This window comes from Pholis gunnellus (genome assembly GCF_910591455.1).
Source record: "Pholis gunnellus genome assembly, chromosome: 15".
NCBI lineage: Eukaryota > Metazoa > Chordata > Actinopteri > Perciformes > Pholidae > Pholis > Pholis gunnellus.
In genome coordinates this window covers 7,205,989-7,223,271 of record NC_136542.1, presented here as the reverse complement: position 1 = coordinate 7,223,271, position 17,283 = coordinate 7,205,989, and the positions used below count along the sequence as shown (strand labels likewise).

The window sequence follows — 17,283 nt, the reverse complement described above, 5'->3', positions numbered from 1 at the left end:
CAAGTCAAGTTGCTCAGATTGGTTTAAATTCACTCCATCATACAGACAATGTGTGTTTGATAGTCGAACCTCTTGTGATAAAAAGCTCAGAGAAACTCTTTGATCTTAATTGATTAAAACATGATGCGATCATATTTAATCATACTGTTGTGTTTACAGAAGAGATATAATGTAGTTGTATATAATATGAGCAACAATTTGGAGCTGCTCAAAGATCTGGAGCCAAGATTAGGGACCACTGTTTGTATATTAACTGTTTGCCCAACTTAAACCATTTTATATATTTTTTGCTGAAAAAACACTTTTGGTGCATCCATCTGAAACCATAACACTGACCAGATGTTTCCAGTTGCTATAGAAAGTCGAAATTATGAGATAGAAAGTCAAAATTATGAGATACTTTAACACAACAGTCATAGAAGCAGCTCTTCATAGGTTACCCTACATTTGACATATAAATGGATTGCGAGTACATTGAAGACTACTTTAAACGTGGCTTTACAGCAGATGAAATACTTCAATTGCTTTCAATTGCTTTCACATGGATTGTACTGAGCAAACGCACCCTTGAATAGAATTTTAAGCAAGAAGCAGCTCTGGAGTATGAAGAATAAAACCGATGTGGCTGAGGTGGCGACCTTCAATAAACAGCAACTGGAATCATCTGGGGTTTTTTTTGGGGGGGGGGGTTTCAATAGGTTAAAGTTTCGCGAGCGAGCAGAGTGAATTTTGCTCGCGCGAGACAGACTTTGGCTCGCGGATTGATGTAAAAGTACTCGTCAAAGTAAAATACGCGCGCGGATGTTTGATTTCCGCTCGCGCATGGCTCTCATTTGCGCTCTCGGATTTTGAGAGTGATTTGCCTTCTTCTGAACTCTGAACACCGATTAAGTGAAGATCAATGATTTCTTCACTTCAGAACATTTCGCAAAATTAACTTTGGCATCGAGAAGACATCACAAACACAGTAAATACTATTTAGTTCATCACAAGGCTTTTGTTAACTCTTGTATTCTTACAAAGAGGAATTCATTGATGCGCAGGATTAATTGCAGTAATGTTCATCAAATGTGTCTTCTGAACTCGTATTCCTAATTCTGCCTCAGGTTGGGAATCTGTGTCGTCTGGGGCTGGATGGACAAGCAAAAAAAAAACAAAGGGAAGTTCTACTTCCTCATCATTGTTACCCTCATCTTCATCCTCTGTATCGCTGTGAGAACACCCAGGATGTACAGGGCCGTCCGACAGACGCGTGGGGCTCTGAACATGGCTTGCCCCTTGCGGCTCTCTGAGCGGACCATCACCCCCCTCAACAACACCAAGCACTTACTGGTGTCGGCCTACATGGACCAGAGAGTGAATGGCTTTGATGTACGCATCATTGGAATATTTAAGAGAGACTCCATCCAACCCCTTTACTGTGTTTTCTGCTGTGTAAGCGAGTTATCAGATACAACTCCAGCAACAATTTTACAACACTCGGACAACTTTGGTTTTCCCTACGTCACTACGGATGTAATGTGTCAGATTCCTCAAAACTGCGACGCTACACATGTCAGTCTCCTGACTCAGCCAGGCAGAGAGAGGGTCTTTAACCAGACCTGGCTTCCTATAAGAAACCAGAAAACCAAAGGGAAGGAGGAGGAAAAGTTTCAGTTTAACTTCACAGTCTGCATATCAAACCTGTTTGGAGACTACAACAACGTGCTTCAGTTTGCACAGACCCTGGAGATGTACAGGTAAGCACACCAACAACAGCACAAAGTTAAAAATGAGCTGAATCAACTTTTCAAAACAAATATATATAAATATATATATATATATATATATATATATATATATATATATATATAACAAAACAGATATTATCAGCTTTGCAAAGGTACTGTTGCAGTGTCATCGCATCATACAGGTGTTTCTGTTCCTGTTGCTGCCGAGTAGGGCCGTCATATTTCATATGTTGTTATAACCAATGATATTATTTGTGATGCTCTATAAAAGTACATTTAAAAATCTCCAGCAGCCAGTATTTGCAGAAACATATTCTGCTGTTGTTTTTTTTAGCCATGCTTGTGTAGTAGCTCTGGGGGTGTTTTCTTTTTTCTAACTTTGGGTAAACCAATCATTTACCATGTTTCCTTGTGCCAGGTTACTGGGTGTGAACAGGGTGGTGATCTACAACACCAGCTGCGGCCCAGACCTCGACCGCCTGCTGCAGAGCTACAGCCAGGAGGGCTTCGTGGAGATGGTGCCCTGGCCCATCGACCAGCACCTGAATCCATCTCACAGCTGGCTCTTCTCAAAGAGCGGGGGGGACGTGCACTACTACGGTCAGTTGACCACGCTTAATGAGTGCATTTACAGATCCATGGACCGCTCACGCTACGTCCTGTTGAACGACATCGATGAGATTATAATGCCGTACAAACACAACAACCTGATGTCTCTGATGGAGATGCTCCAACAACAGCATCCAAATGTAGGGTAATCCTGGTTGATTAGCAAAACCTTAAGATTATATTTGATGTTGATTTAATATTTGTATTGTCTTTCCATCTTCCATGCTGTATTCATGTAGACAGGAGTGTACCTCATTGAGAACCATATCTTCCCCAAGAACCACTTTGAGCCAAGTGGGAGGTTTCACCTGCCTCGATGGAACGGGGTGCCGGGCATTAATATTCTTGAGCACATCTACAGGGAGGACCCCGACAGAAAGATATACCACCCGCACAAGATGATAGTTAAGCCGAGGTAGGCTGAAAAGTAGCTCCTTTTTATAAAACACTATATTAGGTAAAGTTTTTATGTCATAGTTAAACATGTTCAAATACAGTACAATCACGTTGAGCAGTGACATCTCATACAACATGCCAGAGTCCCAATACATATGTGGTTATCCTGGTTGAAAGGAAAGCTTCCTCAAAGACTGTTATGTGTCTGTGCACCACAGGTTGGTGGAGTGGACTTCAGTGCATGAAGTGATCAAGAATTTTGGACAACGGTTCAAGGTTCCAATGGACGTTTGTCGGATCATTCATGTTCGCGTGGCCCTGCGGAAGTCGTTGACGCTGGAGCAGCTCAATGAGGACAAACGACTGTGGGACTTCCAAGAAAAACTGATTCCCAGTGTGGACAAGGCGCTGAGGAGAGCTGGGCTGGGGCAGAGCTGATAGAAGGGATGGACAGACATGCTGAATGGGTTGAATGTGATCCTCGCCATTGGGGGCCATGTCACTGCCATTGTTTTCCAAAATGTCGTCCTTTTTACACTGAAGGGCCACCATACTGCCGGTGCTACTGCTATGTGCTACACTGAATTGAATGCTGCTCAGTTGTAAATATTTCAAGAATGCCCAACTTTAGAAAAATGTTCATGTACAGAGTGCTATGAGCGCGACTAACTGGCTGTAACCAGTGGCAATCACCCTCCCCCTGCTTCTCATTTTTAGTTGTTGCTTTGAATTTGGAAAGTCTGGCACCTGCACATCCTCTCACACTCTCTAAGTACGCACACCTCATCGAACATGAGAGCATGACTTCTTTTCACTCCTCTTTGAGCTTTTAGCAATGAGTACAATCTGAATAAATCTGCCCTCTCCTGAACTTCTATTAGATAAAGTCTACAGCAGGTTTTTTTTCCTGCTCTTATCTGGTGTACTCAATCCTGTGTAATTACTCATTTAGCTCTTCTTAACTGCAAAAAAAGAAGAAAAGAAACACATTTTTACATCAAAATCCCTCGTCTTTTATCTATAATATTATATAATATTCAATACAGTAAATAGCAAAGGCTGTATCTGTAGCCTGGATATGCTTACACAAAACTAACAAGAGGATTAATAGCTCAATGTGCATATGAGCAACCAGTCAGACAACTGTTTACAGTCAAATAATGGAAGAATCGCCGATAATTATGACCGTGGGGCATATTTCTGTTTGATTCCTTTTATCTTAACATCTTAGTATATTTAAACATGTCTAATTGTTTTCTTTGTTTCAATGTTTTCTGTATTGCTTGCACGCTGTGGAATAAACAGCTCATGTTTCCACCTTGAGTAAATAATTGTTCTTGTTCAGAGTGACATTGTGCAAACGCAAAGAAGTGTTTTCTCTCTGACGTCCAACTCTTCAGCTTCCTTTTTCTTTTAATGGCTGCTAATAAAAAATCAAAAGTGACCCATCAAAACATTGATCTCAATCGCCCAACAGTGACTTCATATTGGATCAATCGGCACAATGAAAAAGGAAACTACCTTCTCACTTCTGTATTATGACAGGAACGACCAGGCAGAATATGAGCATCCTACGTAAAAGCTGGATAAAAGCCACACCCCTGCAAGTATTATGCACTGCATGGCCTAGGAACCCTCTTAACAATCCTTTATTCTTTGTTTGGTGGTCTGAACATTTTACTTACAAGAAGTGGAGTTCTTTGGTTGACTGGTTTTGCATTAACTACCATGCATTCAATAATGAATAAGCCTTAATAATATAATACGACATAACAGCAGAGTACTTCTGCATTTTGATACTGTAATGGTAATAGTATATATTTCTGACCTTTGTACTAGAACGAATTGTTAAAGTGTCCAGATACTTAGAATATGCTGTATGAAGGCAATTTGTGTGTGTTATGCTTTTGTGACGTAGATTGCCTGTGACACTGTATGTTTACTTAGTATAAATATCCGAGGCTCGGAGACAGATCTCCGAGCAGCCTTGATGTGAATCAACTCTGTCTCCTTCTTTGCAAAGAATAAATGTCCTGTTTAATGATTGTTACCACGGCTCGAGTGAATTTTTCGTAACAAATGCATATGTAATTTTGTTGAACTTCACCGTGTCTCTGTTGTTGCAGAAGAAGAATTCTCTCTTGCGTGTTCACATAGATAATTGTGTTGTGTGAGAATGTTCCACCGTCAAGGCCTTTGGGCCGCTTTGAATGTTGTTCCCATCAGTCTGAGACTAAAATGTCTGTAACATTGGCCATCGGCCCCCACCTTTGCTCATTATGTATAAAGAAAGCTTGTTCACTTCTTTCTTGGTTCTTCCTCACTGAGACTGTACACATTCTGTTGTGATGATTGAACCTTCTCTGCAGAGAATAAACACTTAAAAGACAACCTGGTTTTTGGTATTGTGTATTTCAGCATTAAAAGACTTGTGCAAATCGGGTATAGGAATATTTTCCACAACAATACTTATACGCATTTACTGATGTAAACAAGTATTTTATATGTTACGGTTACAACAGGAACTATTTCACTAGTTGAGGATATACTATAAATACTTCCTTTTCCTATTATAACTCAGACAAAGGGCCTCCTTTGACAAAGCTCATCTAGAGCCTTTCTGTCTCACTGCAGTTTCTGCTACATCGTTTCCAGGTATTGCTGGAAATGTTTTTGTCCAAATGCACCGAGGAACTTAACAGTCTTTCAGCTGACAAGAGCGGTACCAAGGAAATGACCTAGTATATGGTTAGGAAGCATCTGCTGGTGAGGATGTGCATGCTCATCAAATGAAGGGAAGCGGCCTTCGAAATGCAGGCGTAACTTACAAAATAAAACTCCATAAAGACTGCTCAAGCTTTGCTCAAAGGCTAAGATACTTTTTAAAGGTTATTTTTTTACGTTCTTCTAGAATCTAACCCATAAAGTAGAAAAGAAGCAGAGACGTTTTCCAGGTAAATCAAGACTCTCTTTTGCTTTCTGGCTCATGTAATATGTCTCAGTAGAACTGCGGCACATAAAGTAAAACATTTATTCTATCAGTTTGTGCCTCATGGATTTGCATAACATCCAGCCATGGAGCTCAGTATTTACTTTTCTGAAAAAATAACCCCACCCAAGCCCTTTGGAAAAGCAAAAAACTATTTTGAAACCCTTTTCTAAAGTCACCCCACACACATTGGACTCGGACGCATTTAAAAAAGCATCATCATTTGGAAACTATTTATTGAACATTTGCAACCAGATATCAGTTAAATACAGAACTTTCATTTCTCTCTCTACATCCCCCAACGGCAGGGACTGGCTCCGCTTCATTACACTGAGAGGAGGGAATGTTACAGGACTTGGTAAGGCGCACACTGTGCTGGAAGTCATTTGGCTTTGTGTCTTCTGATAATAAAGAGAAACAATATCTGAGTCTGCTTCTCCAATGTCCAACGCTGCGTCCTCTCCACTCCCCGCGGCTGGATCCTGTGCATATACACACCATGGCAAAATGACACAAATAGGAGCCGAGAAGAGAAAACCAGTATAGACGACTGAGACACACCCCTGCTGAATGCGGTCTGAGATGTGTAGCCATGATTTGAAAAGCTAAAAGTAAAATGATCAACATGAATATATTAGAAAAATGGCAATTAGTCTTTAATAAACACCTCGCCTCACCTACTCCCAACAAGACCAGGGTTATAAATTAAAACTGTCCAAATCAAATCAAATCAACCAAGACTTTGGGCCCATTCAGTTCCATTTCAAGACTGGAAAATCCTCATTGACAAAACAAATGGCACTTTTCAGTCTCTTGAACTGGAATCTAGAATATCGACTCCAACGGAATCGACCCCCAACCCTAAAATCAACTCTTTCTAATTTACATATATGGGTCAGGCGCTCTTCAGGCTTCCACCATCCTAGCAGTTGCTCCCCACAGGACAGGGGCACCTCTGCGGTCTCTGAGGGCTAGGCCACGGTTTTGAAGGTCTGCAGTATGAGGTTGGTTTGGTGGATGAGCCGGTTTGCACTGATGAAGACATTTATTGCCCTGGGAACACACAAAGTTAAAACTTGAGAAAACAGACTGGAGAAGCTCATTGATGCCGTTTAAACATAGTAAACTATCAATGAGTAATGTTTTGCCCGCATATTCAAATGTACACATCTGCTTTAGTTAACAAATGACCAGCTGAGTCACTGCAGACAATCGGGTCCTTTCTTCTCCATCGATTCTTGGTACAATGGACGTGGATATAATGTAGATATAAGCATGGGAAGATGACCTTTATACAACACTAACAACAGTTTACGGTCAGTTGGCTACTTGGCAACAACACTATACAGTTTGTTTGCAAATTATGAAGCTAACCACCAGCCGGGGAAACAGCTAGCCTGGCTGTGTGGAGAGGCACCTGAAAAGTTGACAATGCATTCCGTCACGTTTCATACGTACAAAAACTAAATTGGACTACTTCTTGGCAGTGAGTCTTGTTGTCACGGTGAGGTTGCCAGTTGTCAATCAGCTAAGACAACCAGACTCCCAAAAGGTCAAACTATTCCTTTAAAAAGAACTCATGTTGTTTAATTACAATCAGAATAGTCATCAAATCAACTAACTGAAATATTTTAGCATTAATAAACCGAGCAACATGGCTGTCTAGAAACGCGCGTTGCTCTTCTTCTAACGCTCACATATGGGGGGGGGGTTGTGGTTACACTTACTTTCCGTCTTTGAAGTATGTTTTGAGGGTGTCGCTGAAACTTTTGGAGTATTTCACAAACTCCTTTTTCTGGTGCTCCAGAGCCTTAACAAACAAGTAAATAAACACAGGAACGTCATAAAGAAACAAGGGGAAAGCGAGCAGCTTACACAGGCTGGTTTTTGTGCCCTCGTTACTCACTCTGCGATTCTGGTACTGATATTTCTTAATGACGTTGTTGACTGTGTCCAGGAGCTCTTTTATGGCGCTGGCTATGTCTCTGTAGGAAACCAACAGCAACACAAGGGAGGATTTCACAACACAAATTCAACCAAGAGGTGTGACACTCAGTGACGTAAGAGACGGTAACATTGAATTAATCATCGTAATAAGGACAGCACTGTGCTATTTGTACTATCTTGACCAATAATGGCTCTATTTCTAATGATACATTTACTATGGAGAGGTTAAAGTTACTGAAGGCCTGAGCATGAGTACCGCATCCTACGAGACGGATCAGCGTTTATTTGTAATGTGTAAATCGCTGCATTCATCTCTGAACACACTTGTGTTTTAAAAACAGCATGGTGTGTGTGTGTTTGCTCTCACTTGATAGTCTGTAGGAAGCGTACTCTGTCATTGATCTCATCAGGGATTTTGCTGAGAATGTGTTTCAGAGCTCTGGCCTTCTCATTTAGGTCCAGGAACTCCTGCTCAGGCCGGTCAATCATGAACTCTGCAGGGGAAAAAAAAAAAGGAGTTCAGCACATTCCCAGAGACTCAATGAGTTATACAACTGGACAGATACAGAAACCAAACCGGCTGGTAAAGTCAGGATAGAACCAAAAGAATTGGAGAGAGGATGGGCATTCAGCTGCATCACCTTAAAACCTGGACCTCAGGGTCACATAAGGCCATTTCCACCACAGCACCTCTTTCTCTTATATACGCACCTTCCACATCGTCAGCTGCCATGCGCAGTAGGGATTCAGTGAAGTTGATTTGGACGTTCTTTTTCTCAAGGATCTTCATAATGATGTCCTGAGTCAGGCCAGGGTTCTCCCTCTCCGCCTGACAGAAACGAGAATTGGGCAAGCGAGGTGAGGAACCGAAGGAAGCAATTCATACATAAGACAGAGAATGCCTTCTCCGACGAAAGCAAGAAGAGGCAGAGAACAGGCAGAGGCAGAGAACACAGCTGGAACTCTGTTGAATGTCAGATGTCCGCTGTGAGCCGTTCGGACGAATGCACGAAAGCTCTCCTCCTGAATTATTCAAACTCGAGTCTCGCCACCCGGGAAGCGGCGGCAGCATTAGCGAGGCCATTCAGTGAGACAAGTGAACAAAAGGCTCACACGTGTCCCAGTAAAACAGCTGTAAGGTGATCACATCTCCCTTTAGGTTTGGATAAAGACAAAGCTGCTTCTCCTTCAATAAATATTTAATCTGTGCTTGCGTTGAACACACAGAGGTAATCTATGTGCTTTTATTATTCCAGTGCAATCACAGCAGTGTATAGATAGAAAAAAAAGAAAAGAGGATCAAGACATTAAGAAAGTGTCATCTGATTCAATTACAATCATGTAAATGGAGATGCTGAAGCATAGTGAACATCATATAAACCTAATAGATTGAGATACATTTAACTGAATACTACTTCATAAATGTCTCCTTGAACTCTTCAAGAAAAAGGACAATGTCTGTATTTGTTGGGCCCTCTCTGTGTCTTCACTGTATTGAGGTGGCATAGAAGGCACCAGACAAACAAGGAGTTGATGTGATAAGAGAATTTCTCAGTTGGAGGTTGATTAACGATTGCTTCTTTCACAGTGATTCGCTGGTGAATCAGCAGCAACAGCGTGGCTCCCACCAGTGAGAGGAAATATAGGAACACAGAACTACGCTTTATTAAAACGTGGGTTTTATATACCTCCAGCCATCAATTCTGTTGGATACGATAACATTGAACTCACCAAACTAAGCGGTAAGATCTCTAAACGTGACGAAATTCTTAAAATAAATGTCCAAAAGGGCAACAAGCACTGGAGGTCAGCCCTACAGGTTATAAACAAGCTGGCAGGTTTACCTGGAGGTACTGGGTAACTCAACAGGAAATGAATGGGCAACTATAATGATAATAGATTACCTGTAATCCATTTAATCATAAATCAAGCAAACCTTTGAGGATTTGATGCTTCTGTCTCCGATGGAAGTTACTAAACAGAATGTCATTGGGTGTTACACGGTTGTTGAGACAAAACATTTGATAACATCACATAAGGCTCTTGGAAATTATAATGGGTGTTTCTTACTATTTGTGCCAATTCATAATTAAAACAATTAATCAAAAAAAGAATCAGCAAAACGGTCGAGAATGAGAATAATCGCCAGCTGCAGCCCCAGAGGAAGAACATCAGATACATTTTAAATTCAATGTGTTGTTTTAAAAGAGAAATGGGGAACTGGGAAACAGTCTAAATATAAACCAAATATATTATGACAGGTTGTGATGGGTCATGGGAATGATACTATTGTGTTGTTATGTGTCAGGTCATGATCCATGCATCGTTGTACCTTTATGAAGGCTGCTCTGAGCGTCTGAGCTGCTGAAAGGTTGATCCTCTCCAGCTAATGAAACAAAAAAAGAGAAAACACACGTTACCACAGTCAACTCTGGACAGACTGTAGTTGTTTCAGCATTTATCAGTTGCACTTCTAGTTGTTTCTCCTTTTTTTTAATCAGTCTAACACAAATGTAACTTAAAAGTCTGTGTATTTTTTTAATATCATATATTAAAAGGTGACTGCTGACAGCATTAGATGGTTTACCTCGTTGAAAACCGGGTACATCACGGCGTACAGAGTCATGGATACCATGGAGTTTGTCTCCGCTTCATTCTTCATCTCCTCCATTGTCATCCTCCAGGGGAGGAGCAGCTCTGGGTGAAAAGGTAGGGAGGAAACTGCAGCTCACACACACACACACATACACTCACCCACTCACACTCACACACACACTGAAAACCACACAAGCTCCAGATTGGCAAGAGTCTGGGGAAAAGAAATTGAAAGAAAACAGCGGGGTACTGATTAAGCTTAGTTTGACTATACGGCGAGACATTGACTATTAAGGTGGTACAGTGTATTCTAAGAAGGTTCTTTTGTCCATTTGGGTATTAGTGGGAACGCACTGATTTGATCAACCTTTTTTAGTATTGCCGCTGATCCTGACTTGATGAAATGGATCGGGTACTGGCTATGATGTGAACGCTCCACATGAAATACAGCTCCTTCTGCAGTGTCATTATGAAATTCAGTGTTTCAGCTATCAGTTACATTCGTTCAGTCACAGATGGCTGCTGACTAGTGGCACATCGATCCCTGGCTTCATGTTGCGTGCCAAAACTCAGTCTACTTTGACTTCCACGCAGGGAGTTTAGGCATTAAAATTAGTATTGGGTGAAAAGAAAGTTGGATCTGTATGTACTGAGCAGGTTATTACACAGATATAAACACAAACACTCTTTGATGGACAAACCATGACACTGTCATGAATCTGTGTTACCTTAAACATACAACTTATAGCATTTCTCTACTGTAATTTCTTGTTGCTTATCAGCTAACATATCCCGTGTAACTGATACCAAGCAAAACTGTATATCTAACCTAGTAACACTCTAAGGTATCTTTCTAACAAGCAGGAATGGGTGCCTTGGTGATTGGTTTAGGGGAGTGGCACAGTGTTACCTTGCTGGTGACAGCAAGGCCAACGTGACCAAACAGCAACTTAAATGTGTAGTTATTAGATTACATAAACTAAAGATTAAGGAAACAAGCAGTTATTGCAAGCAAGTCCTCCTTCCTATCTGTTTTGAATATCTATTTGGGCTAATTTAAAGAGCAAGAAAACATTACTGACAGAGAAATGGTTGGCAATGCTACTCAGCTTTTAGTTGTTAGCTCTCGTTAACTAGATTGAAAGCATTTGGGTATTTGACTAGCTTGACTGTGTACTTGTGTCATTCATCACCTGTCTTATAAGATATACATTTAGATTATTGTTTGTCAGCTACAGTGTCAGACGCGATGGCTGGCTAACTGGCAGGCTAAGTTGACTAGCCAAACGGCTAACTATACGTAGCTAACAAAGTAGCTGGTGTGACGTTAACTAACGTTTGGAGTTTTATTTAAAGCAATACATTATCAAAATCAATTGTCAGAACAATAACGTGCTGTGTACATTGACAAATTGTTCGCGATCTAACCGTAAAGAGACTCAATTGAGGCCTGTGGCCGACCAAATCGATGGTAGCAAACTGCTAGCAGTTAACAGCGTAGCTTACGTGCTAGCTACAGTAAATTGGAGATTTTATATTTGCTGATGAGCTAAAAATGCGTCAACAAACTGCTTTGAAACGTGTGTGTAAGTCGGTATATTCGTGTCCAATGTGTACTTGTATCTACCTGTGGTCTGACTTCTTAAATCGGTTGGTTACTCCGTCGATTGCCTTTTAGCTGCTATGTTTTCTTTACAAGTTAAGGCGGAAGTTTTTTAGGACTGGCCTGAGCGACATCTTCCGGTCCGGAAGGTATATACGTTGCTACGTAAACATACGTCCTCCAATCAGAGGGCGGATGGATATAGTGACTGTAAAGTCGTATAAAACAGTTACCTTTCTGTTATTGTATTATTTTTTTAGACTCTCTGGATCTAAATACAGTCCATTAAACTGAAAATGTACCCATGTTTCATCTGGCCGATATATGTAGGTAACTTACATATATGTCTGTTAATTGATGCGAAAATGTTGAATATTCTGTTTTCAGCCTCTCAATTGTGAGAAGCTCCTTTTTTAAATATGATAGTATTTTAAATATATATAGATATATAGATATATCTATCTATAGATATATCTATATAGATATATCTATATCTATATATCTGTATAGATATATATATTGTTAGTTGGACAAAACAAGCAATGTGTATATGGGAGGCGTTGTTTTTTTTCATTTCCTACAATAAATGTGAGATTAATCAGTAGTGAAAACAATTGTTAGTTGCAGCTCTAGATTGAAAAAAAAAGTGGCACGCCTTTACTTCAGAAGTAGCACACTGCAAACAGTTGTTTGATGTCCTCTGTGGGTCTGGAGGGAGCTTTTAAGTCTGAGAAAAGTACCCTAGGCCTGCCTGTTAACATGAAGCCTGCATTACAAACTGGAGCTGGAGTTGAAAGAAATGGGTTTGTACCAGGCAAGAGGGTTAGGTCTGTGTATCTCACGGGTAACCAGTTGGGTGATTTGTGGATATACGTATATATACAAAATAGTGTACATGCTAATATCAAAAACTGGAATTGTTCTAAAAATTCTGATAAATCCAACTTGTCCTATAATAATTTGTGTCTGACAGGCAAACAAAAGTATGCCTTATCTCAACTAAAGTCTGTCATTCAAACCCAAATTCACTAATCAATCTGCCAAACCTTTTATATTTTTGGGGTACAGTCACTTTATAATACATCATTTTAGGCTAAAGTAACTTGTGCTGTTCGAAAACAGCTGACAAAACTCAAAAGCCTAGTAGAGAATCAAAACGTGGTTGCAGTAAATACTACAGCTCTGTCTGACCTGCTGAATTGGGCCCTGGTCAAATAGCACCTTTTGCCTCTAGCAGAAATATGCTACTGAAGTTATGGTGAGCAATTATAATTTTTGTCATGTGTCCATTTTGTCATGTGAGTGATATTGTTTCTTTTCCCGAAATTGCCCCATGAACATCTCTTTATCTCATTTCCCTATTACATTCTACACAAGTCAAGGGTCTAATCATTTTCTTGGAGGAATGTAGAGGTCATCTTCCACGCAGTCAGCTCAGTATATCTGGTTAGACTCACTCTGATGGACCAGAGGAGATCAGGCTCTGGGTGCGGCTGAAGCCTTCAGGCAATATGTCTAAAAGAATTCTAGAGATGAAATCTTCTCTTTTTTAGTTAAAGTCAGGGAAAAGCACATTTAACCTATGTCATAAGGTGCATGTTGATATCAACACGGGGGTTCAAGGTTATTTCCCTGCTCCAACTAAACTGGAACTAAAAAGCAAAGTATTGATGTAAAACCAATGTTTTAAAAGAGGTGTGGATATTCTATGTCCTTGGATGATTGGCATTGATGGCATAACAGCAAGGAGTAGCGGACACAATCTTCTTTAAGATGGAGCCATCTAAAAATTGCGCAAGGAAACGAGCTGGAACTTATGTCTCACTTTCTGTTATTAAATTGGCAGGCTGCTGCAGAGAGGGAACTGTAGAAAGCTGGCTCATTAAGTCAGTGTAATATTAAATGATGATCTGTTTATTAAAACAAAACTGAATTGTAACAAAGTTTAAAAAAAGCGAAGTAGGTAGAAAGTCAAAAAGGGCCGGAGCTGAACTAAATCTCGTATAACTTGACATATGTTAAGTAATGCAATAAAGTAAAAATAGAATTCATTAAAATTAATTCATATTATTTCTATTATTGTTATTCTAGATTTTCACCTTTTATGGGTGCCAGTGCGCTTCAGTTGTGTGCGCTCGTGTGAAGGAAAATATCCGTTAGCTTTTGTGTGATACAAAGTGGTCTGAAAACCGATTTGATGTGCAGTGTTATTTGACTTTATGCCAAGATGGGCACCTATTTTCTACAGTGTGTATTATGCGTCACCTGCGAGGCAATATTTGGACTGTACTGATGTCAGTTAAGAAATGTTTGCTTTCCAAACACTGTGTGGTACTGTAAATGAATAAGCCTGTGCAAAGAGTTGTTAACCTTATCAGGGCTTTAAATATCCACCTGAAACGTTGTAGCATTTACAAAGATTCCACCTGAGCAATAGGTTGCTGTGAGTAATTGCATTGAAAGTAAAAACAATCAGGTCTTAAAGGGGAACAATCAACAGTATACAGTGCATTAGGTGTACTTTATTGCACATAGTGAAGAAAATATACTAAACTCAGTGCCGGTGACCAGCAACTGAAACAATCCAGCTAAGCATATTATATTTTTTTACACCCTGTGTGCTGAGATGCTTATCAGCAAGAGAGACACTGGATTCTATATATCAAGCCTGAACAATGAAATGCAGCAGGCAGTGTATGTCTATAACATAAGGTTATATTCACATGGCTGACCAAGAGCAATTTTCCTATACCTGCCAGAAGGGAGCACTATAGAACTACAGACCAGAAGTGACAACATTTGTGTTTATAGTTCTATAGTGCCGCCTTCTGGCAGGTATAAGAATGAGATGAGATAAGTCATAATTATGAGATAGTAAGTCATTATTATGAGATACTAAGTCAGAGTTATAAGATACTAAGTCATAATTATGTGATAGTAAGTCATAATTATGAGATACTAAGTCATAATTATGAAATACGAAGTCATAATTATGACAAAGTTTCATATATCAGCTTCTGTTTCTTCTGTACAGCTGGTTTACAGTAGACAGCTGGTTTACAGCAGACAGCTAAGACTGCAAAAGGATCAGGCATTTAGGAGTGGGGACAAGGACTTGTATAAAGAGTCAAAGTACAGGTTTAGTAAGGCTGTGAGAGACGCTAAACGACTGTACTCTGAGAAACTGCAACACCAGCTCTCAGCAAATGACTCTGCTTCTGTCTGGAAAGGCCTTAGACAGATCATCAACTACAAGCCAAAAGCCTCACACTCCATGAATGACCTCCGCCTGGCAGACGAGCTGAACGAGTTCTACTGTCGCTTTGCTAAACAATGGGACAGCCCTGACTCCATCCCCCACAGCTCCATCAACCAGCCCCAGACCACCAGGTCCCCCTCCCCCAGCCCAGCAGCTGGCCCAGACTCTGTCTCCCCCTCCACCCTGAAGCATTGTGCTGATCAGCTGTCTCCGGTATTTACAGACATCTTCAACACCTCCCTGGAGACATGCCACGTATCAGCCTGCTTCAAGGTCTCCACCATCATCCCTGTGTCCAAAAAACCAAAGATCACATGACTCAATGACTACAGGCCCGTTGCCCTGACCTCTGTGGTCATGAAGTCTTTTGAGCGCCTTGTCCTGTCCCACCTTAAAACCCTCACCGACCCACTCCTGGACCCCCTGCAGTTCGGCTACAGAGCCAACAGGTCTGTAGACTACGCAGTCAACTTGGCCCTTCATTTCATCCTCCAGCATCTGGACTCCCCAGGAACCTACGCCAGGATCCTGTTTGTGGACTTCAGCTTTGCCTTCAACACCATTATCCTGTCTTTGCTGTTTGACAAGCTCTCCCAGCTGCACGTGCCCGACTCCACCTGCAAGTGGATCACAGACTTCTTGTCTGACAGGAAGCAACACGTCAAGCTGGGAAAACACGTCTCTGCCTCCAGGACCAACAGCACCGATTCTCCACAAGGCTGCGTTCTTTCCCCTCTGCTCTTCTCCCTGTACACGAACAGCTGCACCTCCAGTCACCAGTCCGTCAAGCTCCTTAAGTTCGCGGATGACACCACCCTCATTGGACTCATCTCTGGTGGGGATGAGTCCGCCTACAGGTGGTAGACTGACCATCTGGTGACCTGGTGCGGTCTGAACAACTTGGAGCTCACCGCTCTAAAGACAGTGGAGATGGTTCTGGATTTCCGGAAGAATGCAGCCCCACCAGCCCCTATCACCCTGTGTGACTCCCCCGTCGACACGGTGGAGTCCTTCTGCTTCCTGGACTCCATCATATCCCAGGACCTCAAGTGGGAGCTGAACATCAGCTACATCACAAAGAAGGCTCAGCAGAGGATGTACTTCCTGAGGCGGCTGAAGAAATTCAACCTGCCAAAGACAATGATGGTGCACTTCTACACAGCCATCATTGAGTCCATCCTCTGCTCCTCCATCACGGTCTGGTACGCTGCAGCCACTGCCAAGGACAAGGGCAGGCTGCAGCGCATCATTCGCTCTGCCGAGAGGGTGATTGGCTGCAATCTGCTGTCCCTCCAGGACTTGTTCGCTTCAAGGACCCTGAAGCGAGCAAGAAAGATTGTAGCCGACCCCTCTCACCCTGGACACAAACTGTTCATGCCCCTCCCATCTGGCAGGGGGCTGAGGTCCATCAGGACCAAGACCTCACGCCACATGAACAGCTTCTTCCCATCCGCAGTCGGGCTCATTAACAGAGCCCGGGTCCCCCACTGACTCTGTCATCCCCAGGACAAATTCCTACAGGTCACTCCCCTGCATCCCTTCTATTACACTCAACACTTTTACACTTACATCTCACTTGTTTATAGTCCTGTTATCTGTTCGTTGTGCACTTTATTTTACATTTCACTTTATTTTATATTTCACTTTATTTTATATCTTACTTTATTTTATATCTCTCTGTAAATTGTAATATGTTTCTACTTGCACTGATTGTTGTTGATTGTTAAATGTTATGCACCTCCCGTCATGTCAAATTCCTTGTATGTTCAACATACCATGGCAATAAACGGTTCTGATTCTGATTCTGATAATTATGAAATACTAAGTCATAATTATGAGATAGTAAGTCATAATTATGACATACTAAATCATTATTTTGAGAAACTTTCTCATTGTAATAATTTACAGGATCTTATTTTTTTTCATCACAGTGGGAGAAATTGGCTTCCATAGCTTTAAATCTGATAAATAAATAGCAGTAGAATTCTTTACTTTATTGAAATGTATGGCTATTGTGAAATCCCTCATCTGCACCCTTCATCATTCTCGAAAGTGAAGTAACAGCCACACCTGTCCACTTTATTATTATTATGAATTCCTTAGTCTAGCCTATCGATTTTTTTCACTTGTGTGTGGTTGCAGCCACAGCAGGGCA

At 41.2% G+C, this 17,283-nt stretch overlaps 2 protein-coding genes across 2 annotated transcripts; one reads left to right on the top strand and one right to left on the bottom strand.

Moving 5' to 3' along the window:
- Positions 1-1,227: 1,227 nt before the first annotated feature.
- LOC306707277 (beta-1,4-galactosyltransferase galt-1-like) lies at positions 1,228-3,351 on the top strand (the record flags this gene model as incomplete). The annotated part of the gene is made up of 4 exons (XM_079174671.1): positions 1,228-1,739; positions 2,149-2,479; positions 2,579-2,754; positions 2,954-3,351. 4 exons carry the CDS (start codon positions 1,228-1,230, stop codon positions 3,171-3,173), a joined length of 1,239 nt encoding a protein of 412 aa, XP_079030797.1. The 3' UTR covers positions 3,174-3,351.
- Positions 3,352-5,943: 2,592 nt separating this feature from the next.
- LOC306707667 (programmed cell death protein 10) lies at positions 5,944-11,983 on the bottom strand. Its single transcript, XM_079175230.1, has 8 exons — positions 11,894-11,983; positions 10,259-10,480; positions 10,004-10,057; positions 8,383-8,500; positions 8,039-8,165; positions 7,631-7,709; positions 7,452-7,534; positions 5,944-6,777 (listed from the first exon to the last, which is right to left on the bottom strand). Exons 2-8 carry the CDS (start codon positions 10,346-10,348, stop codon positions 6,696-6,698), a joined length of 633 nt encoding a protein of 210 aa, XP_079031356.1. The 5' UTR covers positions 10,349-10,480; positions 11,894-11,983; the 3' UTR covers positions 5,944-6,695.
- Positions 11,984-17,283: the final 5,300 nt, after the last annotated feature.